Here is a 26,437-nt window from a genome sequence, read left to right as displayed (position 1 = left end):
AGAGCTTTTCCAAATGCATCCCCTGTTTACTGACTGGGGATTTACGTCACTTAAGCAGAATGACGTTGATTTGATAGTAGGCAGACAATTGGAAAAGTTTAAATGCTAATTGAAGTTCAAAGTTCACAGCATTGATTCCCTGAGGATCAGCACAACTGTTTCTATTTGAGTTCATGAGCATATTGAGTCTTGTCAAGAAAAATCTCATATTACATAACGCCCTACCATAAATTTCGAAATCGGAAACACGAAGAAGACAATATAAAATTATATTACCCGTAAACAAGCCACCTGACTTGCATTTCCATCTTGATAAATATTGTATTGAGTCAAACAACGGAAAAAACAACAGCAGTCAAACAGTACGAATTTATATTTTAAACAAAGCGCAATATTTTTTCTGAGTACAGACATCTAAAGGTCGTGGCAATATTTCTATCATTACAGTCCAAAACCCAGGTGACTGCAGTGCTACAAAAACTTTTAAATTTTCAGACAAAGTTTACTCAATAAATTCTCGTGGATGAAAATAAAGTTGCTGGCGATGGAAAGACCGCGCGGCGACGGACGATAATCGCGCTTTGGCAAGTTTCCGAACTGAGATTGTTGCAACTACTTGCACATAATCAGTTCGGGGAACTAGATTTTTTATGGTAAAAAATTGCAGGGGCACACAGTTTGCCTGAACAGTACTTTCAGTCTTTAATGAAATTTAGGAAAGCAATTCAGAAGTCTCTTCATAACAAAAGATGTCCAGTATAGATTTCAAAGACTGTTTAAGAAAATGAATGATGCGATTCATGAATTCTATATCGTTGTATTATATTCTTATAATATAACGATTATAAGGACGTAGTAGTTCCCTTATATGTTTTTTTATAAAAATAAAAACTGTATAAGTGTGGAAAAAATGTGGAAATGTGAAAGCGACTGAGAATACAGATAAACGTTTGAAACCTGGAGCCGATGGTATGTATAATAATAAAATCGCTACGACCCCGTTCTTACCCCGTTCTTAGGATACGTCATGACTACAGTGATTCATTAACAATGTTGATCACGTATAAAAACTATCGGATTGCACATGGCCTATGGAAAATTTAAAGTAAAATGCGATATACTAGGATTTACATCGTCATCTTAGGCATTCAATCATATCTTAAGTCAGTGCTCCAACGAAATACGGCTGAGCTAATCGCGTAGTTCATATTAATTTGGCATTAATTAGAATCGCGATCATCCATCATCGGAACCCGCGTCACATCAAGATTCGGATGTGCCTCTCGAGCTCAATCCCGCCAGATTACACCCGCCGCTCTATTTGTACATTAAGTGGGCCCGCCATTAGTTTGAAGGGCCGCCATTAAATCGATTCCTGAGTAAATTCAACACTAATCTGCTCGACAACTCTTATCGATGCCGGATTGTTTGGCGAGATTTTCGAGGGACTGATGTGTGTTTTGCGTCATTAGATTTTCTGTAATGACCGATGAGATAATTAAATTGAATAAAATTAACTGATTTCTACTTTAGTTGGAAAATTTTGTATCTATAATAGGAATTGTTGTGTTGATACTATAATGAGGATGATAATATTCTTCTCTCAAAGAGAATTAAACTATACTAGACTTAACATAACAATATAGATATCCTCACTTATATGTATGTATAATATAATAATAAGTATGTTGCATAGCTGACCAACTCTCCTAATATAAAAAATCCTTTAACGAACTCTAACTATCGCCTGGTGTGACCTGATGTCACCTGTAAGGATTGTCTTCACAAAAATATGGAATAATATAAAATTTGTAAACTTTACTAGAAATTAATCCACTACTGCAAAGGAACAGCAAAGAGCAAGGAAGCCTGCACTTGATACATTACAAGCTGCATGTAAAGACGTCAGTGGCGTCACGTGACCTAGTCGGAAGGAAGCCAACAGGACGCTTCTCAGGCGTGCCAGAGAAGTATTACATACTTAGTGAATTTATGTTGTTTTCCATGTTCTAGATTTTTTCTGATAAAAAGTTTTAATGTCTTGATTGGGTAATATCGCATTTTAATATTTATGATTCGCCAATGATGGTAATGATAATTTTACGAAACCCCTTTGAATTTTATCGATCCGTGCCCAATAGTAGGACAGTAATGAGTTGATGAGAACAACTGTTACATGTTGTTGGTAGTGTTTGTAAACAACACCGTCAAAAGCTGTACCGATATTTAATCAATTTATTTACTGAATTAAATCCTAATGTTTACAACTTTAAGGTGGATTTCTTTTTGAGTTTCGATATCATTGTACTGTAATGTCTTTAATAATTATCTTACATCTTGCCTTAAAGTAAATGCACTTTAAAAGAGCTTTGAAGTATTAAAATACTCCAAGACTTAATCAACAGAACTTCTCGTCAGATCCAATATCAGTATCGAGACACCGTCGTTAACTTTACGAGGCTTCAAAACTTAATAACAGCGATTGGATAGCTATAAAATGTTCACTTTTTCTCTATTTTATATAAAGCGTGAATCAAATTACATTATTTTGCTGTTTATTTTAACATTATAATTTGACTTTAACTTCATTAAACTTTGGTTACAAACCAAAGTTTAATGAAGAGATTATCGTTAAAATATTATCATAATCACATAGTATTTATGATTTTATGTTATAAGTTATTGTAACAAGCTATATAAACGTACAGACAGTTATGTTTTATTTATATAGAGTTTGGAGTTTTTTTTTATTTATTATTATGTTCATTAATTTACCTTAGATTTACTAACAATTTACTTTGGATGTAACTCCTGCTGAGTACACTATCAACAATTTTAATTAATTTATTTCTACTTATGACTTTATCGTTGTGACCCTTTGCAGCATTGAAAGAGTAGAATCAATTCATTGAATTGGTTTCCTGGTGGACGTTCAAGTTTAGATTTGGCCTTTTGGTCATTTATCACACGCACGTGAATTATGTGGAATTGAACTTTGTTTTCCGGAATAGATCTTATTTGGTTGGATGAAATCTTTATGGAAAATTTCAGTCATGGTGATCCGACTGCCCCTTTGCGAAGTTTAGCTATGAAAATATATATTTTACTGTTAGATACACTAAGTTGAGAATAGTATATAAGTTACTATCTGAGCGCAAGAAATAAGAGATAAAAGAATGGAGCTAAAGTCGTGATTGCCTATCGTAAAGCGAACGAGGTTTTATTTCACAGAGACTATTCAACTTATGTAATACTTAGCTTACATGGAAACATCTAGTAATACTAAAATACTAGTTTAACATGAACCTTGAATATATTTTTACAATGCTATTATTTTAAAATCAAGGTCCCACTACTGATAGCAGATCTTTTCTAAGACTAAAAATCAATACAACTTCCAAAACACTTAATGAACTTAGAGGTACTTCTACTCTGGGTCACCTCATTTGGTCAACGTAAGAGTATGTCATATTTTTTTTCATCCAATCATGTAAAATTGTATATATTTGTTTAAAGGCGCTTAAAAATAAATATTTCATAGTGTTTCTTCTTAATAAAATAAAAACTTCTTTTAATGACCACATTTATAGAGAACCGTAGATCTGTAGATATGCTTAAAATTTTCAATACTATCATTTCAGCGAATCCCTCCCGTTATCTGTTGCTTATTGAGTCTATTTGAGTCCTTTGCAAGAAAAGGATTTAGTGGAACTTTATCTCAAAAGCAAGCATAACACAGACACTCAAATTATTCCTAAGTAGCTATAAGCTACTGCCTGATTTTCATCATAACTTTAATAAAACTGAAGAGCAGAGTAATATTAACTGAGCAAAACAAAGTCTAAAGATGAAAGACGAGACATACAAGACAGTATGAAATTACAAATCTGGAGAAAATTAAAAACTCAGTAGGTTTGTTTACTGTTTTTGCTAGAAATGTAATGAAGTTTTTTCAAAACATTTAGTACAAACTAGGCTTCTATTTAATTTACAATTATAACAATATAATTATTAAACGAATGCTCACTTACAACCGCGACATAACTGCTTTAATAATTTATTTGTATTATTGATAAGAAATTGAATAAAAAATAATGATAAATATCATTAAGATTAATAATAGTTCTCAAAAACAGTCTACTAAATTCGAATATACCAGTCATCTTACTTGACTGAAATGCAGAGAGTCTCAGTTTCGATCTCCAGCCAAAGCAGAAATACCTAATATGAATATTGAATGTCTGCTTTGATTTTGGGTGATTTGTATATGACGAATATCCTTGTTATGACAAAGTAATGGACTGTAAAAATAAAAGCTGTCAAAGGTCATTAAAAAATTTTACAATGAACCTACTTAAGGTTATTTTTGTTTTTCGTATTGTAATCTTAATATTTAATGTGGAAATTCAATTCAAAATGTTCATCCGCAATTTTAGAATACTCTAATCGGAATAAAACTTTAACAAAACGGCCACTAGAACTCTCTAACGTTGGTAACGATTGCAAAGCTTGGGAGCAACATCTGTTGCTAATTGGTCCTATTCTAGGTAAATTCGGCCAGATAGGACTCCGAAGATCCATCGGGTGATTAAGTAAAGTCCGCATCTCAAACTCAATTATGCTCAAACTTCACTCAGCAATTACAATCTCGAGGGCAGCGTCCATTGGCGGGAGATCTGAATAGCATTAATACCGGCTCTTAAGTTTGCGTCATTAGATTAATCCATTGTTTTGGTTGTTTCACGTTTTTATTGTTTGGATCATAGCTAAAACAGATAGCGCATTTCAATTTAAAATATATGAAGATCGAAATCAGTAAATTTTGCGAATGCTTCTGTAGTCATTGATGACAAGTCTGCTTAGCAAATGTTGAGAAATTGTAGACAAACCAAACTTGGAAGTGCTTTTTTATTTTATTTATTTTCATTTAATTCAGACATAGTCCATATTTTGGCAATATTTACTTATAGGGATGTATTATTTCTTTTTAATTTAGCTATAGACAATTCAATATTTTCCTTTAATGGTAAAACGAGGGATCGAGTTTCCAAATAAGTACCTAAATCTAGTTATATCAGAACGTTTAGATGAGAGTGACTGAGATGTTACATACTAATGCAGTATATAAAACTTCTAAAGTACTACTGCTTGAAGCATCAAAGATCGATGAGGTTGCAAAAACTAAGTTCGCAACTCTTCCAAGACTAGCGTCGCAGCTGCAACTGATCTTAGATTCGATCTGAAAGCGATTAACGATAATAAGTTTTGTATAACTCAATGGAGTCGTATAAGTTTATAGTGTAACGAATAAAATAAGGAAAATCATAAGATGTTTTAAGACGTTTATATATTATACTAGGTATCGCTTGTGTGCGCTCGCTGCTAAAGCAGCTCGCGAAACGGTTGTCTTCTTTAGTTTTATTTAGGGATCGATACTGATGTCAAGAATGCAATCATTAAAATTTTTGTCTGTCTGTCTATATAACCGTTATAGAAAAACAAACTACTCGACGGATTTTAACGAAACTTGATACAATTATTTTTCATACTCCTGAGCTGGTTATAGTATACTTTTCATCACGCTACAATCAATAGGAGCAGAGCAGTGCAGAAAATATACCTCTTATATTATATCCTTCTTTTGTAAATCGTATATCATATTTATCCTGTCCATCCTTTGAAAATATCCAAATATACCCCTATATCCCAATTTTACCCCTCTTTTAAAGTCACAAAAATGTTGAAGATTAATACATTTTGTATCCTTTATTTGACTACATACCACATCCACAAAATCTGTGTCTGTGTCTGTTAATAAATAATTATAAATTAATACGTAAGAAGAAGAATCTAACATCTTACGCCCCTTCCTGCTATGTGCATGGTAGAGCTACACTCCAAAAAGAATAATCACGGGTAAAATTCATATAGGTAACTTAAGCCACAAACAATTTAACACATACAACGAATTAAACTGAAATAAATAGAATACTCAAAAACTCAAGTCATAAAAAAATTTCAAACCAGTTATAGCTTTCTCAACATACCAATAAGTTAGCTCATTAAGATTAAATCATATACATTTTTAAACGACTCATAAATTAATTCCGAAATATATACTTATAAACCCTGTAACCGATAACCATCAAATTCTCTCCAAATAATCTAAACAATTTGTCTTGCTTTTCTTCTTTCATATCTTATGACTCGTAATTCTTCTCCTTCGAAATGGTAACAGGTGCTTTTAATACTTTAGTGTTGAATGCCCAGTCCGTTATTATTACATTCCAAAGACCATTCATCCAAGGTATTCTTCATTGTTTGATCCAATATTAACATGAAAACAAAAATAAAACTTGCAATTAATTCTATTTAAAAATGTAAGTAAGTAAGTAAGTACAAGCTGTAACCATACTTTTCCAATTGTCCGTAACGTAATGGACACTGAGGAATAGAACAAACTTTCTATAACCTAATCCCATTATTATTATACGGATAATATAATGTTAAACAATATAACATGGATAATTTTAAAATTCAATAATTACTTTCGGATATTATCCGCACAATGAACCCTAGTAAATATTTAACATATACTCCAAAACGTGAGGTGTTAAATGTATCACGAAATATTAATAATTTGAAGCCTGCAAAAGTTGTCTTATAACATTAAAGTTCTTCTAAACAAATATAACATTTGCTCATAACAACGGTACTGCCATTTTATATCTCGAATGTGTAAGTAAGAACTTCTAATATAGTGTTATTATGATTTATATCAAATTAAGGTAAAATGAAAACAAAAACATTTGACCCAAAATCAAATCAAATTCCTGAAAAACGCCCGGCTAGGCTACTATATATCTATTTAATAAACTCAGATAGCAAACTTAAAACAATCTGTGCCAACCAACATTTGTATCGATTCTTAATTTGTTGTATTTAAATATATCGAATAAATTAACTTACGCAGATTTACGCACCCGATCCCACTGGCTGAATTGTAGGGGGTATCTCCAATGGAAGACTTGAATCAACCTAGTTATTTTTATTTATTTCCAAGACCTCCACAAACATCGTCCTTGACATCTGCCGTTTCCCGCCATAATACCCTTTTGTTTTTTTTTTTTAAATCACGAATACAGCGTTACAGCCAATTAAATATGTGGCCAGCATTATTTTTCGAGTAAAAGGTTTTAAACTAATTTTAATTTTATTTATTTTTATAATGTTAATAATGTCTCGCCTGTCTATCTCGCTCTAACACATACGTATACTATGCTCTGACTCTTTCGGATTGCCAATCTATTAGTATAATATATCTATGGTTCAAACTGTTAGTAGCTAACAACGCCACGTATTAGGTAATGACATCAAAAGGAGACAACAGTTTTAAATATTACATACAAAGATGCATGCGTATAAAAAATATTATTTTGTGTACGGCACCACTGATTTTTTTTTACCACAATGTGAAATCTATTAATACCTACAAACGCATCGTACATTTTAATGTTGTCAAAATATACAACAGCTTGAAATATTTAATAGAAAATACATATGTATGAAAATTATTATTTGTTGTATGGCAACACTTAAATATTTTGTTACCAAAATGTGAAGTCTATTAGTACCTACAATCGTGTCATACATTATAAGATTGTCAAAAATATACAAAAGTTAATATTATTTTATAAAAATGTGCAGAATATTAGTACCTACAAACGCCCCATACATTCTAAAGATATCAACAGAAGACAACAGCTTGAAATATTGCATACAAAAATACATATATATGAAAATTATTATTTGTTGTATGGCAACACTTAAATATTTTGTTACCAAAATGTGAAGTCTATTAGTACCTACAATCGTGTCATACATTATAAGATTGTCAAAAATATACAAAAGCTTGAAATATTACATACAAAAATGCATATGTATGAAAATTATTATTTTTTTGTATGGGAACACTGAAATATTATTTTACCCAAATGTTAATACTTCTAGTATCTACAAACGCCTCATACATTAAAATGACATCAAAAAGAAACAACCGCTTGAAATATGACATACAAAAATGCACTTGTATGAAAATTATTATTTTTTATATGGCAGCACTGAAATATTTTTCCACCAATTTACACAGTCTATAAGTACCATTAAACGCCTCATACAGAAAACTGACGTTTAGTGATGTTGGGCATGGTGGTGGTGGTCTTTAAAGGGAGACAACAGCCCGAAACACCACATACAAAAATACAAATGTATGAAAATTATTATTTTTTGTATGGCAACACTAAAATATTTTTTTATCAAAATGTGCAGTCTATTAGTACATTCAAACGCGTCATACATTATAACGTTGTCAAAAATTTACAACAGCTTGAAATGTGACATACAAAAATGCACATGTATGAAAATTATTATTTTTTGTATGGCAACACTGAAATATTTCGTTACACATTGGTACAGTCTATAAGTGCCATTAAGCGCCTCATACAAAAAAATGACGTCAAATGGTGGCAACAGCTTGAAATCTTCGATAATCCTGTAGAAAATGCATTTGTATGAAAACATTTTTTTTGTATATGGCAACATTGGATTTTCGATTTTTTACATAGGGTCCATTTGTAATAAAAAATATCTCCCATACATTACTTATATGCCCTGTCTACGGTTTCCGCCCAAGTACTCAAAAAGTGAAAATCGTGAAAAAAAATTCTGTATCCCAGTGTTGCCAGTTGATTAAGACAAAAATGGTCAAATGTCATTACGGCACCCATAAAAAATAGTTCTGTGAAAAAATTTAATTAAAAATATTTCTCCTTCTACTTTTCATATTTTTGAATGAAAAGTTTCAAAAAATGTATGAAGCATGAAAAAAAAATCTTTACCTGGCAACACTTCGAGCCAAGCTCCATGACCGCCCAATACAAAGCGACTCGCTCAAATGTTGCCAACCTCAAAATATTTCACTTCGAAAAATGCATTTTTTCGTACATTTTACGTAATGGCTGATACAAGGTCCGCCATCTGGTTTAAAAAATATGACATTGCCATATGATAAAATTGAGGATACACTCATGCCAATAAAATAAAAATGTCGAAAAAATATTAATAAAACCATCGCGCTATGGCCCCACAAACACACCTCGAAAAATGAAAGATTTCAAACTTAAATATCTCGGCGGCCATCTTGATTTTCCAATTTTTTCTAATTTTATCGTAATAGTCGTCGCACAATTAGCCGAAAATGACACCAATCTCAGGTAGGCGCGCAGAATAAAAAACAAGTTGAAAATCGCAGGAGGGCCGCCATCTTGAATTTTGAATGTTTCCCATTTTTCCTATAACCACCATAATATACCGAAAAAATATCTCATACATTATTACTACCCCCCACCAATAGTTTAGGCTGGGCTACTCGAAATGTCAAAAAAGTGAAAAAAAAAATCTAGCTCCCAATGTTGCCAGTTAATTTGGATGAAAATGCTCAAATGTCATTACGACCCCCCTGACAAATGCCCATGTAAAATATTTTCATTAAAAATGTTTCTCCTTCTACTTTTTACATTTTTGAATGGAAAGTTCCAAAAAAAGTATGAACGAAGAAAAAAAATCCTAAACCTGGCAACACTTCAAGTCACGCTCCACAACCGCCCCATACAAGGCGATTCGCTGAAATGTTGCCAACCTCAAAATATTTCACTTCAAAAAATGCGTTTTTTCATACATTTTACAAATTGCCTGACGAACGATCCGCCATCTAGTTAAAAAAATAAATAAATCCGATTTGGTAAAATTGAGCATATATCCGAGAAAAAAAACGAAAAAAATCAAAAAAATATTTAAAAAAACACATCAGTGCCACCCCGCGAACACACCTCGAAAAATGAAAATTTTCAAACTCAAGTATCTCGGCGGCCATCTTGTTTTTTCAACTTTTTCTAATTTCATCGTATCAGTCGCCCTCAAATTAGCCGGAAACGATACCGATCTTGGATAGGTGCAAAATAAAAAAAAAAGTTGCCCAATCCAGCTCGGCCGCCATCTTGAATTTTGAAAGTTTCAGATTTTTCCCATAGACACGGAGGCAAACAAAAAATTCCACTCATACATCAAACCCACCCCCCACCACTCCTTCAGGTCGATGAAGTCGATTTTTCGTAAAACTGAAAAAAAATTCCTGCGGCCAGTGTTGCCAGTCGACATCGACGAAAATGGTCAAATGTCATTACGACAGCCAAAAAAAATATTCCTGTGAAAAATGTTCATCAAAAATATTTCTCCTTCTACTTTTCATATTTTTGAATGAAAAGTTTGAAAAATTGTAAGAGTGGGGAGAAAAAAACTCAAACCTGGCAACACTTCGGACCGAGCCCCACGACCGCCCCGAACAAACCAAATAGCTCAAACGTTGCCAACCTCCGAATATTTCACTTCAAAAAATCCGTTTTTTCGTACATTTTACAAATCGCCTAACAGACGACCCGCCATCTTGTTGAAAAAATAAATAAATCCGATTTGGCAAAATTGAGGATATATCCGAGAAAATTTTAAAAAATGGCAACAAAATATTAAAAATCCCAAGAGATACGACCTCCCAAAAACACCTCGAAAATTGAAAAATTTCAAACTCAAATATCTCGGCGGCCATCTTGGTTTTTCATTTTTTTCCAATTTCATCGTAACGCCCACCCGAATATTATTCGAAAAAGAAACAAACATCTGCGTAAAGTCAATAAATAAAAAAGTTAAAAATTTTAAATCGGCCGCCATCTTGAATCTATGGCATCTCATATTTTTCCCTTTGCCTCGGGGGGGAGAGGAGAAAACCCGCCATAGACAACAAAGTCGCTCCTCGCCGGCATCATGGAGAACGGCATGTCAGTCAGTCAGTGGTAAGTTCAGGATTATATATATATAATTACTACTGATACTGAAAGATAATAAAGATTTAGAAAAATCAATCATTGGGTTAATTCATTGAGTCTAAATATACAAAATAATAACACTAAAAAATAAAATACAAAATAATAACATTGAGTTTAAAAATACAAAATAGTAACCTATTGTATTATTTATTATTCTATTATGAAACATCTTATTTTTAAGTCAAACACACCAAAAATTATAAAAGCTTAAAACTCTCGCAAGGTTTCTGTTAAAGCTCTCGTAAAAATCAATTTCTATATTAAAAGTTATTACGAGACACCTAACAGCCAAAAAGATTCAGGTCACTGGGTTTACAAAACATTCGTTCTCAAAATGAAAAAGAAAAACATTTCTCTCCGCAACGAAAGTGATTAATTCCGTTAATTTATCCTTGGAGGCCTCAGAATCTTTTTCGGCGCTGCCTAATCCACTATATCTTTGTCGTAATCTTTCAAATTAAATGAAGGAATGGCGGCACAAAAGGCATCTGGTAAATTTACGACAACATTTGAACATGGAGTAGCTTTCCCATCTTCATCAAATACAACGCTGACACCCGTACCTATTCCTGAACTCCCAGTGGGACATGTTTGACAAATAAAGGTATCGTGCTGCGAATTTGGGATCGCACAAAAAATTGTTGCGGAACGAAAACGGGGACCTACCGCGAAATCTACAACGACCAGGGCGACTAGACCCTTTCTGATGTGTATAGTCTGTGGTGTGAAAGGCCAAGAACAAGTGGGAATGATATGCCGACTGCAATAAAGTAAATTGCGAGCATTTGCTATACGAGTTTGGAGGAACGACGATCTTTATGGCGTCGATAATGTTATGGGCAGGTAATGTTCTGTTTCGAATGTACAAATCGGTCGATTATTGTTTTACGCCTCCGCATTAGGGGTTTTGTCATTTAAATGCGGACCGCGTGTCCCGGTTAAGCGTGCATTAGCGTCAAATGGCAATTCAAATTAGCTCACGTCCGTTTGTGATAACGTTTATTATGAAGTCTTTAATACCAATGAATGTTTAAAGTAAATTTCGTCTGTTCGCAATTGATATTAGGGCAATTACTACTATATGTGATATAGTTATTATATCGCTTATTATTACTACATCGTGAATAGTTCGCGTAGTATCACACACAAATGAAAAACTGTAAGTCGTATACACACATACATCGTTTATTTAGCATCTGTTATTTTGATTCCTCATTGACATGACGTCGGTACTTAAATAGGATTGATTTTAAATTCTCTTAATATGTCTATAATGACGTCATCAACGTGAAATTAATTCAAGGCTCTGGATTCATCCATATGTATGTATTTATCCAGATAGACACAATACTATAGTAGTTTTCCTAAACGTAAGCGGATGATAATCGGATCCAGAAAATTAGATTATTCGCCGCTCGGATTAATCGGTAGCATAATCATCTATTTCATGGACTTGCCCTCACTCTATAGCAACATTTTCGAGACTACCGTCAACGCTGCCAATATTAATATTTCCAATGAAGCCTCGAATAGCACAATTCTCTACAGTAAGCGCGTTGACCCAATTCCACTGACATATTTGGCACGTGCGAATATTAATCTTCTATATGTAAAGTGGTTGCTAGACGTATTCAATTTGCTGTTACATAGAGACAGGATTAATAAGCTGTGTTAATGAATTGTTCCGTTATAGAGGCATTATGTAAGTTAAACTTGCTTGAAAGCAGTTGTAATGGTAGACAAAGCCGTGTAATCCTATCCGACAACCAACAGTGTCTTACTCATAAAAGCCTCTCCCACGCGAGGGTTATAACCGGACAATTTCAAGTTGGTTTCTAACAGGCTTTATTAAAGGAATATGTAACGAGTGAAGTTGATCAGGTTTTTATTTTGAAATCAATTACACTATCTACTTAGACATTTGATCTACGTGTTCATTTATTTATTTTTTAATTTTATAAGGCCGTTTTTGTTCTACTGTACTGTAGCACTACCATGAGTTTACAAAAGTATTACTCGCTAGCGACTGCGTAAAATAAATGTAAGAAAAATTGTACAGCGCCTCTGGTGGTTACTCGTAGAAGTAAATTCCGTAGTGTGAGCCACTCGTAACGTAAAAAACCTATCGAAATCAAATCGCTAGCGAATGTCATTATGACCTATTGCCATACAAATTCGGTCCCATGAGTCATTAATTTGACAGACGTTGTCAAGAAATACCGTAACGATAGTAGTTATGTTATTCACTAGCAAAATGACAATAGTTTTCTATTTACAATTTCTATAGTGGCGTTTCTATGCCAACTCATGGTAGTGCTACTGGTCTTCTATATTATTATTATATATATAAAAGCGAAAAGATACTCACGTTCGAAACGTATTAATCAAGGTTTTGCCGAAACTACTGAAGCTACAATCATGAAATTTGGAATATAGCTTCATTTTATAATGTAGATGCGCACTAAGAACGGATTTTTTGATATTTCACCGTTAAGGGTGTTAAATAGGGGTTGGAAGTTTGTATGAAAGTCCGTCAGTTTTAAAGCAAACTGGATGAAAATTGGTATTTAGCTTTCTGATTTAAAGTAATAAAAATCTAATCTAAGGGTTTCACAAAATCAACCCTAAAGGTGGTTAAATAGGGGTGGACAGCTTATTTTAAATTTTGTCATTTTGGTAGCCAGCACTATGAAAGTTAGCCATTGTTTTACTGGTTAGATATAATAGAACTTTAGTTCTATCGTTTTTGGAAAATCAACCCCTATGTGGGTTAAATAATTGTTGTAAGTTTGTATGGAATTCCCCCAGTTTTGATGTAAACTCTATGAAAATCGGTATTTGGGGTTTCGATTAAAAATAATTAAATACCTATTTCACCATTTTTGGAAAATCAACCCTTAAGTTGGTAAAATAAGGGTTGACAGCTTATTATAAAATTTGCCAATTTGAAAGCCAGAACTATGAAAGTTAGCCATTGCTCTACTGGTTAGATATAGTGGAACTTTAATTCTACGGTTTATGGAAAATCAACCCTTATGTGGGTTAAATAAGGGTTGTAAGTTTGTATGAAAATCCCCCAGTTTTGATCTAATCTCTATGAAAATCTGTATTTAGCTTTTTGGTAGAAAATAATTAAACACCTATTTCATGGTTTTTGGAAAATCAACCTTTAAGTTGGTAAAATAAGGGTTGACAGATTATTTTAGAATTTGCCAATTTGAAAGCCAGCACTACGAAAGTTAGTCATTGCCTTACTGATTAGATATAGTGGAACTTTAATTCTAGCGTTTTTGGGAAAATCAACCCTTATATGGGTTAAATAAGGGTTGTTAGTTTGTATGAAAGTCCCCCAGTTTTGATGTAAACTGTATGAAAATCGGTATTTGGGTTTTCGATAGAAAATAATTAAACACCTATTTCACCATTTTTGGAAAATCAACCCTTAAGTTGGTAAAATTGGGTTGACAGCTTATTTTAAAATTTGCCACTTTGAAAGCCAGCACTATGAAAGTTAGTCATTGCCTCACTGGTAAGATATAATGGAACTTTAATTCTATAGTTTTTGGAAAATCAACCCTTATTTGGGTTAAATACGGGTTGTAGGTTTGTATGAGAGTCCCCCAGTTTTGATGTAAACTGTATATAAATGGGTATTTGGGTTTACGATAGAAAATAATTAATCACTTATTTCATTGTTTTTGGAAAATCATCCCTTAAGGTCGTTAAATGGGGGTTGGAATTTTATTTCAAACTCCGTTAATTCGGAAGCAAGGTCTATAAAAATTTGCATTTTGCTTTCCTGTTGGAAATAATAGAACTTTTTAACACCATTTATAGAAAATTTACCCTTAAGAGGGTAAAATAGGGGTTGAAAGTTTGTTAGAAGGTCCGCAGATTTTGAAACAACGACTATGAAAATTGGTATTCAGCTTTCTGATTGTACATAATAGAACACCTATTTTACCGTTTTTTGAAAATCAACCCTTAAGTTCGATTAATAGGGAATATAACTTTATTTTAAAATCCGTTCATTTGGAAACAAGGATTGTAAAAACAGCATTTAGCGTTCTGGTTCGAAATAATAGAGCTTATTTAACACCCTTTATGGAAAATCTACCCTTAAGAAGGTAAAATAGGGGTGGAAACTTCGTTTAGAAGTCCGCAGCTTTTTAAGCAAAGTCTATGAAAATTGGTATTTTGCTTTCTGGTTGTAAATAATATATCACTATTCTTTCATTTTCACACACCAAATCAACCCTTGAGGTCGTTAAATAGCAACCACTATGAAAAACCAGCATTGGACTTAATGAAGTATCTGAGTCACTGTTTTTTTTAGATCAACCCTTAAGACGGCTATAAAAGGGTTTATGCATCAGACCTTTCTGTTTACACATCTGTTTCAGCATTTTTAGCAACTCAACAATCAACCCCATTAGGGTGCTATAAGTAAAGAAAGTTTCTTTAAAAACCGTTATTGAAGTTACTTCCTTTGGCGTGTCTGGAAAAAGAACAGAGTGCAGAGAAGTTTAGTGTAGGGCGAAATTCCACGGGCCGTAGTAACATATATTTTTAACATGGCAATGTATTGCGCGTGCTGAAGTGCAGTACAGCGGTGTTTTAGGGTTCCGTACCTAATGGATAAAAACGGAACCCTATTACTAAGACTTCGCTGTCTGTCCGTGTGTCACAGGGCTCTATCTCTGGAACCGTAATAGATAGACATGTGAAATTTTTACAAAGGTTGCATAACGGTGGCTGCTATAACAACAAATACTAAAAATAAAAATAAAGTTGAAAACAAAAAGGGGACCCCATACAACAAACTGCTATTCGTTATTTTTCCAACTAACTTTTGAACCGTTAGAGGTAGACAGTTCAAATTTTCACTATGTGTGTACTTTAATGGCTGCTGCAATATTAAATACTAGAAATTTAAAAAAATGAAAATTTTGGTTGTACTGAACCCTCCAGGTGCGGGTTTGACTTGCACTTGGCCAATTATTAGTAACGCACAGACCCGCGGGCCACAAGGGAAAGTCGCGGGCCACACACCACCCGTGGGTGTCGGGTTGCCAACCGCTGGTGTTGAATATTAGCTTCTAGAAATTTGCTGATAAAGTATTTATTGATGCATATGTACAAAGTATGTTTTTGAAATTCTACTAAGGAGGTAAAGGAAGTGTTATATGTATGTATACAGGAATCTTTTAGGTTCGAACTTAGAAACGTGAAATTTCAGATAACGTCTATTCAGACAAATGCACGACCACGTGGACGGGTGCAAATTGTATATATGATAATGCGTAAGTTTATTCAAATTGGCCTACATTTTGGTATACTGATTAGATACGTCGCAACTACTTTGGACACACTATGTGCCAACATTTTGTCCTGCCGTGGGGTATGGTTGTGGCTATGTGTGGATTAGTGATGGTGATGTAATAGATACATAGATCTTGGATAAAAATTTTGAACTAGCTAAAAGCTAGAACAGGGCTACAGTATCCCCTGCCAGTCGTAGGAGACTAAAGGGGGACTTCTGGAGTTGCGGGTGGTAAGAATGAGAGCTCTAATCGCCCAGTCAGAGATCCTGGAAAGAACCACTGTATGTAAGGCCCCATAGATGGACGGTTCCTATGGAATAGTGTAAATAATAAATATTATATCCTACATGAAACTTATATTTTAAATAAAGTTTCATTACAGTCCACTAATTAGAGTTTTAGTGTATGCTTCTGAAGAAACCTTGACCAATTTAGGTACAACGGACGAAAAAAAAAACTTTTATTAATTAAATATTAATGCTACTTTATTGTTAAAATTGTTAAAGGTACAAATTTACGATTACAGTTGTTTGTATGTCATATCATATTTTTTTACGCGGGCGAAGCCGCGGGTTCTGCTAGTTATACTATACAGAAGTACGGTAGAAGCTAGAGGCACAATGACATTAATTAAATTATAGCAGAGCAGCTCTAAGCTTAAAATTATGATATGAGACTCAAAATGGCCGTAAAATGTATTAAATGCTATTGTCACTATTCCTGTGTTTCTATGCTTGTTTGTCTGTTGACGTGTTTTCATGTATTTTTGTGTATCGGTCTTGAAGAAAAACCTTTTTTTATCCGATTGTGTAGGGTAATGTTTGTCGAGCGTATGTATGTATGTATGTTACATTCTTAGGCACTCTCTGCAGCCCAAACGGCTTGACGGATTTTAACATACGAGATGTCGTTGGATTTCTCTAAATAGTGCGACTGACATGGGCTATAATTTTACTATCCAAGTTTTTGTTTTTAAATAATTATGTTTATCTGGTACAATTTACTGATAGTTACATCGACAACAGATAAGTACGGTGGACGGAGGTACAAACAATTGGACGTAAATCGAAGCAGCGTACAGCTGTATCAACACGGCCGGTGCAGGCAGGACCGTTTACATTTGGGCCCATTGGAAATTGTATAGGCAGGTTGCAATACAACTGTCCTACTCGAAATGGATCTACTCTTTAAATGAAAATGACTCCAGCAGTTAGCGACATAATTATTGAGATATACATATTGAGTAAAGTATGTATGTATTTTTGTGTACGTTTTGACAATCCGTCAAGGGGAATGAACATTCTAGTAGAAAACCTGCAATGGTAGATTTATTTTACTATAAGATGAATTTAGATTTCTGTTCTGGGTATCAAGTAGTTCATTTTTCTATGTATTCATAGTACACGCGACGAGTTTATTTTTTTATAATGTCACCTCGTTATTTTACATAACTTGTCGTTCTTAGATTAGAAAATTAATTAGAGATGTCCGTGGGAGGAAGTAGCCACTTACAATAAGGTGAACTGAATGCTGGTTGACTATTTCTATATTACAAAACTTGTCTGGTAGATATCAAGTTCAAACCTATCAATATATTGCATACGATTATCTTGTATAATCTTATATATAAAATTCTCGTGTCACAATGGTAGTTACCGTACTCCTCCGACACGGCTTTACCGATTTTCACTAAATTTTATATGCATAGGTCTGATAATCGGCTACTATCTATTTTTCATACCCAAAGTGATAAGGGTTGTTCACCCTTAACATTTTTTTATTTATAAGGCAACACGACGTTTGCCGGGTCAGCTAGTTGTGTATAATTGTTATGTTCTATTGAACTGTGCAATAAAGAATATTCTATCTATCTATTTATACATTTGAAACAATATAGTATAATATATATGTATAGAGTACGCTAGATCCACATACTTAAACCTAATCAATTATAAGTATTTAGTGATTGATATCTACATTAATTAGCATTATTATTACAGCCTAATATCAATCTCGATATCTAATTACCTAAGTACAAACATTGATGAATAGATACGTATGTATTTGATAAATTCGAGTATAATTATGTTCGTACCTAATAGAAAGTTTGGGGAATGACCTAAAATCACAAGTTACTGAGTTAGGCCAGTTTTAATGAGTTTTTGATACTATAGAAATTTTGTAAACATTTAATTAATTTTATACTAATTTTGGTACGTTACAGGATAATGGGGATAATTAAATGATTATGCAATTGATCAATAGAATAGAATACTCTTTATTTCCTAAAACAATGCGTGTGTATATTGTCATAAAATGTCAAAACGATGATCTAGTGTTATAATTTCGTATTTTCGTATATTAATTTCGTATTTTCTTTAATTAATACATATTACTACGTTGTTTATGAAAGCACGTGCACGTTTAAACTGTGTCAGTCCACTGACACTCAGCGGCTAACTGTCATGGCTCGACTGTTAACCCCGGTGTAAATGTCAAGTCTATGCTAACAATACTACGCGTAGCGGATTAGACTGGGAATAGTCACTGACAGTCAGGGGACTGGCTGTCTAATTGTGTGAATGTGAAATGCTTACAATACTTTGTACAGTGGACCTATCGTATCGTAACGAAGATGCGGTGTGAATGACAGTTAAATATCAATATAGAGATAGGAAGATAGGAAATCGCATGAAGCCCGCTAACACTCAGTGCCTTACTATACGATTTGGTGTGAACAGTTATAATACGATTTTATTTCTGATTCGTCATCACTTGACGAGTTAATTACTGTTATTATGTTATGTCACGAGTCGCCACTGTTATTCCTGAATCACGCTATAATTTTTTCTCAATATAAGCCTCAAATTGATACTGTCGGAACATAACGTCATCGTTGGCTGCATGGTAACTTCACCTAGCGGGAGATATCCCTTTGATAAAGCTACACAGCTATCGGTGACGGATTGGCCTTTAAGCTTTCTCTACCAATGCACTCGTTCAAGTTTCCTAGTCACTTCGATCAGTTGGTATTGTTGATCGAAGCCTAGTTATGAAAATATGCATTTTTTTGTTTACGAGGGGGGGACCTCTAAGATGTACCCGGTGCCGTGGGAGCGACGCAGGATTATGTATAATTCTTACCGCACTAAACCTCCCGGATGGCCGTCCTCGGCGCTGAGTAGAGGGCTCCGGGATTTCCAAAAGACGGTTGTCTTTCATACTGCCGGCTGGTTAGCCCGCAGTATGAAAATATGCCTGTGTCCCGCAATAATACACAAAACCGTTGTTTCGTACAACCGTAATAATAAATTTATTTAGTGACAAATGCTTGCAAGGAGTATAATGTTAATGCGAGTGACGGCATACGCCCCATTAGCCGCGGTTTACGATTAGCCGCTTGCGCGGAACGCGGTACGAACTGCTTAGTAATACTTATGATATTACCGCGATCGTACACTGGATTTACTGTTATTGGTCGTTGATACTATAAGAGTATTATTATTGTTCTATATATGTGTATAGTATTAGACATAATGTTAGAGATACTCGTAATAATATGACTTTGAAAACAAATATTGTAACCAATAAATAGCAAAATATTTATTAGATACTGGATACTTTTTTATATTCAAGGAGTAAAACAACTGCAGACTTTCGTAATGTTTGCGTATATTGTTATTTGTTACAGCAAAATAATACAAAATCATCACCATAAACCCATTACTGTTCCACTGCTGGGCACGGGTCTCCTCTCATAATGAGAAGGATTAGGCCATAGTCCACCGCGCTGGACAAATGCGTATTGGTAGACTTCACATACCTTTTTGAGATTTTTTTTGTATATAAATCTCTCAGGTATGCAGGTTTTCTCACGATGTTTTCTTTCACCGTTTAAGCAAGTGATAATTAATTTCTAATATGCACATAATTTTTGAAAAATCAGAGGTGCCTGGGATTTGAACCTCGGACCCCTCGATCGAGAGGCCGAGTTTCTTAACCACTAGGCTACTAAATCAATATAAGAAAAACATTTTTTCACTATGATTACGAACGAAATGTCATAAAAAATTACATGTTTCAAAGCGTTAACTTACTCTTACTTAGGGCTTTCTCATCAACCCATTGTTGTCCAACTGCTGGGCACGGGTCTCCTCTCAGAGTGAGAAGGATAAGGCCATAAGACCACCGCGCTGGCCAGGTGTGTATTGATAGACTTCACGTACCTTTGAGATTTTTTTAAATAAATAGGTGCGCAGGTTCCCTCACGATGTTTTCCGTAGGGCTTCCTATTCATCCTTGTAGGGCTTTCTATGCCGCAGGTATGTCTCTTCATGCGGATCTGGTCTGCATGCGTATATGTTATATGCTAAGGTTTCGCCCATACTTTTTCTAACACCTAAAGTGCAAGTAATTTACTTAAATATTATTATAAAATATTTAACATATCGAAATTAATAAATGTACAATCCTTTCATTCTATACACGAAACGACCTATTCACTGCCGATTACCTCTAATATAACGCCCACTACTACACGATTGGCCATTTATGTAGCTCATTTAAGACTAGAACGCAGCTGGGTATACACAGCAGTTACAAGAAAGCAGGTGCATCAGTTGTACTTCCGCAGTCGAGCTACTAATTTTACTTAAATAGCTTTTGTATCTATTTTTATTTAAACTAAAATTATATAAGAAATTTTGAAATATCCAAACTAAAATAAACGCTCTTTAGACGAAATCTAAGTATTACATATTTTATTTGTCAGTACCGTTAACAGTTACCCAAACTACTACTATATACATTATAGATGTGGAGAAAACTTTGATAGCATGATTCAGAAATACTAATGGGGCCATCTGTTGATGTATAATGAAAGTCACCAAAGCTATTTCAAAGACACAGCTGAACATCATTTAATACAGGTTTCTTGTATTACACTATTAAGTTATTTTAGTAAATAACTATAGGTTTTTACATGCCTGTCGCATGTAAAAACGTAGGGTCTAGTGGAAAGTGGGTTGAGGAATGTAAAAAACCAGAAGTACCGATGAAAATTTAATGACAAGTATCGAAGAAAGCAATGACTTAAAAACAATATTATACATAAGAACGTATTAAAAGAAACACACATTAAAACCTTCTGCGGTAAAAATAATAAAATAAATAAGCAAATTGTGCGTCGCCTACACTAACCAATTTACTTGAATCGCTTTTCTTTTTTGCAGACCGTCCCTAAAGAAGCCCAAGCTAACGATGTAACGGCGGCAGTTAAGGGTGCCTATGACCATGGTGGGCCACTGCGCGCGGGGTACGGGATGAACGCCACGATGTCGATGAAGATGCTGCTCTCCTTGCTACACTGCTTCTACCTCGTCACCACCACGGCGGTGGGCGGTGGGGGTAAGTCGGACCATGTTAATTGCCCGTTATTCCGTTATAATTCTTGATTTTTGTGTAAGATCGAAATTTCTGAATTTCTAGTGGTTAGAAAGTTCGAAATTTTATTTTGTTTGCTAATTATTTTAATATTAACAACAGGAGAGATTCATTATTTACTAATAATGAGCGTTTTAGTAGATTTTAAAGGACAAAGTTTTGGCGCATTTTATTATAATCGATTATTGTTTAATTTATGATTAATATTTTATGAACAATTTAATAATTTAAAGTGACAGGTTTTGAAGATAATAGAATTGTATTTTTGAAGTCATAATATATCATAAAAATAGTATACATTTATGATAACTGTTGATTTTTAAGTTACCATTGAAATGCGATTATTAACAAGATATGTAATATTCCTAAAATTAGTGTCCATCTGAAACAGCTGTACTAATATAAAATATGGGTGCATCGTATTTTATTTCTGATTTTGTGCATACGAGCGAACTGAACTTCGTACTACTGTTAAACATTGAAGCTTTCCATTTTAATTACTTTTCATACATAAACAAACGTTTACCCGTATCCACAGCAACATACACGGTTAATTTTCAACCTGTAAGAACATCACACATCGGAAGCAAGCAAGCTTCAAGAAGCGTTATTAAATTAAATTGGGAACCAGTTTCCCACACAACTGGAGGACAATACGCGCCCTTTCATTTCCGCGAATCTTTGATCATACGAGCCTGTCTGTTACGTCAGTTACATAAGAGAAAGCATTTAATACGCTCTCCTGCGTCGAAGAAACCGCTATTCATTTACAAAAACATACATAATACATCGCGTTTCTGTACGTAGAACAATTCTTCATTCGGAATCGTACTTAAATATTCCCTCTAAAACCGCCCTGTGCTACATAAGTTACTCCGTTTGTGGGATAAAACAAAGGGGTTTGAACGAGTTTCATCGCTGACTACAATTGCGGGGTAAAAATAAACCACCAGAGAGGCAAAGATTTAATATAAAATGTGGGTAGACAGCAGACACTATGTAAATTGAACGAGTAAGGTTGTTGGTGACAAAGAATTGGGAACGTGTTGCACAGCACTCGAGGAACGAGTAACGATTCAATAGTCTTTATTTCTCTTACTTTGCTACCCCCTTTTGACCAGATAACAGTAGTTCTTTCCGTTACAATTAAAATTTATCATTATAAAAACTCACGGGCACTGACCTTTTTCTTAACGTACTTTACAAAGATTTTTGGCCAATCTGGAACGCCGCATGTGCCAGGGTCGCGGAAATATTAATCGTCTTATTTCGTCTATAGTTTCCGTAATAAGCATAATTATTTAGCGAGATATTATACAACAAAATAAATAACAGGACGTGTTACCTTTTTACTTGCAACAAAACATAAACACGAGGTGAGGTTTGATTGTTTTCCAAATTGATTTTTATCGTTTGTCGATTGCAGCTTGCAGTGAAGCTCATTGGTTATACTGAGCAAAGCTTGGATATACTTGAAGTATTCGGGAGTAAGCCGAACGCTCAGGTTAAGTGGGTTAGGTGTGACCCAGATATACTTGACTTTCCACTGGTTCCTCTCAACTTTATCGCGGAAATAGTTTCATGTCAAAATTCGATTTAGATCTAAAATTTCGAAGCGCGGAAAGATAGTTTAGGTTCCCGCTTATGTAACTTCCGGGCTTGTGTAGACAACTTGTTTAAGAACTGTGTTACCGTTCTAGACGGTTCTATCGTTATTAGGATTGTTATCACGGTTAATATTTCTATGAAAATATATGGGTTAGCTGAATTGGGTACATTTTGTTGGTATTTTTTTTTGTTGTATTAACATGGATTAGGAAAATAATAACGAAGGATAAAAGTGTCTCTCAAATGTGTGAAAATTACGTTCTTTAAGCTAATTGAAATTATGTATATCCCTATCCATCCTGTGATAATAATAGAGTATAATAAAATAATTAACGAATTAGCACGCATATCTTCAGTGTTTTATAAGATAATAATCCTATTGCTGGGCCTATCTGCTGCTGAATATCCCAAATAAACATGGTGAGCAATCGATGGTTAATTCAGAGTAATTTAGAAATCATTGTAAAACGGAATATTAAATACTGCTTTAAAAATATTTTATAGGTTTTTAATATTTATAGGACATCTATATGATAAATAAAGAATATTGCTAGAACACGCAACACACATACTGGAGCATACGTAGAATGCTTATGTAAGGGATTCCGAGTTACAGGAAAAGGATTTAAAGCTATGACATGTCTGTATAAAGCTTGGTGTATTTCCGTTCGCATTTCTTGATAATATAGGTATATAATATATTGTACATAAAAATGCAAATGACAATAAATACATTTCTAATTATTTGATTACTTAAAGCTTTGTATTCATATTATTTTTGTAACATATTAGTACACATAGTAAAGTATTAAAAACTAAAATAAGTAAAATAACATAAGAATACACTATCAGAAGATAAATACACCACAAAATTAATAAATGGGAAATCTGAACGCGAAGGGATTGTTTTCACTAACGTTTATAACAAAAATCACATTCACCTATACCTAAAAACTAAGTTGAATATTTGGTTATTTAAGTTATTAAACTTTCAAAATAAGTAAATGAGCATTTTGAATTATATATGTTAGGTAATCCATACTTTTTTCATACATATTTCATTTACGACACAATATCGACACTATACAATGTGAGTGCCAGCAAAACTCGACAACTTTATAAAATCCCTGTTTCCTGACGTAGAAAATTGCTTCCCATAGCCTTCCTGTACCTATCCGGCTGGACGCCATTACTGGCAATGCTATTTGCCGCCTCTCAACAGAACAAAGTGGACCTTTCTGACCCATTAATAGACTGGACGGAAAAAGGCCATGGAATTTCACGAGTGGCCAGTCAGGAAGGATTCAGCTAATCGTCAGTAGGCTTTGATGTCCCATGTTGAGGACACTGATTACCCCTTTCGACCCTTTGTTCGCGTGCTTTATGCGGGCCTGATTGCCGAAAAAAGTTGCCCCGGTTTAAGTTAAGCGACGATACAGATCAGTGGTGTGATCATACGAATTATTTTAAACTGAAATTATTGAAACATGTGTCAAATAGGTTGTTATTATGTCAAATAGGTGATATGCGTAATGTTTTGGGTTTGATTCTCGGCTAGATAGACATCAGATGAATTGAAATTCGAAGTTTTTTGAACATTCTCATTTGAGTTTAAGTGTGAGTCACATAATTATTATTTTTATTTAATTTACATTTAGACCACATAATTATAACCACTGAGCGACTAAAACAAACGTACAGCAATTAAGGATAATAGGAAAAATAATAATATATTCACTGATGTAAAATAAGCTTGAAATTTTTCTTTATTATTTAAATAATCCATAGATCATTTATTACATTTTTAATTACTAACATACATTAAATGTAAAATAAAAACTAAGAATGGACTTATTTACAAAATATATACAAGAAAACTATAATTAAAATAAGCCATCTAAAATTGCCGTGTGAGGCATGGTTCCCAAAACGCTGGCGGCGTTTCCTTGCTGCACGGCAAGACTTAATCTTTGTGCAAAATAGCCGCCAGCTTTTTGGTCACCGGAAGCAGTGACAAGTTTGGTCGACATATCTGACATGATTTTTTTCATGTCAGGTGACCATGGACCCATTGTCTCTAAAGCAAGCGCCGTAAACAAGTAATTGTCTAATACTGTAAAATAAGTAAACAAATAATAACAGATAACAATACGATATTGCAACTGAGCTAATTACGTTTAGCTATCGTAAGATATCATTTATAATGTTATGTCAGTTGAATAATACTAAGATGTCACATTATTATCAAATCAAACTCATTTTATTTTGAAAACTCCGCAGGCCATTTTAAATGTTGTTTGCAATATTTTTTCTGAATACTACCGGATCGGAAACTAACCATAACAGAATAGATCCGATAAGGAACTCAGCGAAATTACCTTTTTTACGTTTTTAATAAATAACTCTATTTATTATTACTTTTTCTACTTTTAATCTTTTAATGCATTGTAAACATCCAAGTATAAGTCATTATAAGTACAAGTAACACATAAGTACGTAATAAGCCACATAAATTCCTTTGTAATTTGTTCCGCCCCGGATTTGCCATCTCATTCGTAATCGGTAAGCGGTTTCCTCCGATCCGATACGTCTGAGCGGTTTGTCGATGTTACGGTAAATAATTTCGTAGGCAAAAAAGCTAATCTCGCGCGGGTAAGATCCGAACTGGATAGGAACACCTCCGTTCTCCAGAAATTTCCGTTTCCAACCATTTCATTCCCAATATCTGATTCAGGTGTATTCGGGGCGTTGTCGGACGAGACAAGTATTTGACGGGGGTTCGCCGGAACGAAATTACAATGTCCAATTTGAAAGTTTAGCTATTTTGTTTTGTGTACGCAATATAAAGGCATTTGTGGGAATAGGCTTATGTTTGCGTCTTGTCACGTAACGGAACGAAATGGGTTTCTAATACAACTATTATTTCCTGGTTACGCCTGTCACATAGAGCTTATGTAAAATACGTCTTCAAGTTTTATTGGTCTCATTATAGCGCGACTGTCCGAGACAATTAGGGTAAGCCGGAATTACTTGGTTACTTAGTTTGCAACTATACAGATTACAATTTAACTTAACTTAAGCTTAATGGTTATGTGGCCGAAATATTTGGCGGTAGAACCAGCATCA

At 34.1% G+C, this 26,437-nt stretch overlaps 1 protein-coding gene across 3 annotated transcripts in view; it reads left to right on the top strand.

Moving 5' to 3' along the window:
• The window catches only part of LOC140749051 (protein amalgam), a 243,056-nt gene that overhangs the window by 86,739 nt on the left and 129,880 nt on the right, over window positions 1-26,437 (top strand). For all 3 annotated transcript variants that reach the window (XM_073082068.1, XM_073082069.1, XM_073082067.1), the window contains one exon: window positions 21,493-21,667. In XM_073082068.1, coding sequence (XP_072938169.1) covers window positions 21,583-21,667 — 85 coding nt within the window. In that variant the 5' untranslated portion in view covers window positions 21,493-21,582. The remainder of the gene's footprint in view (window positions 1-21,492; window positions 21,668-26,437) is intronic.

Source organism: Epargyreus clarus, unplaced genomic scaffold (assembly GCF_041222505.1).
Source record: "Epargyreus clarus isolate Ecla_fem2 unplaced genomic scaffold, WU_Ecla_fem_2.2 ptg000017l, whole genome shotgun sequence".
NCBI lineage: Eukaryota > Metazoa > Arthropoda > Insecta > Lepidoptera > Hesperiidae > Epargyreus > Epargyreus clarus.
This window is presented reverse-complemented; position numbering and strand designations above follow the sequence as displayed.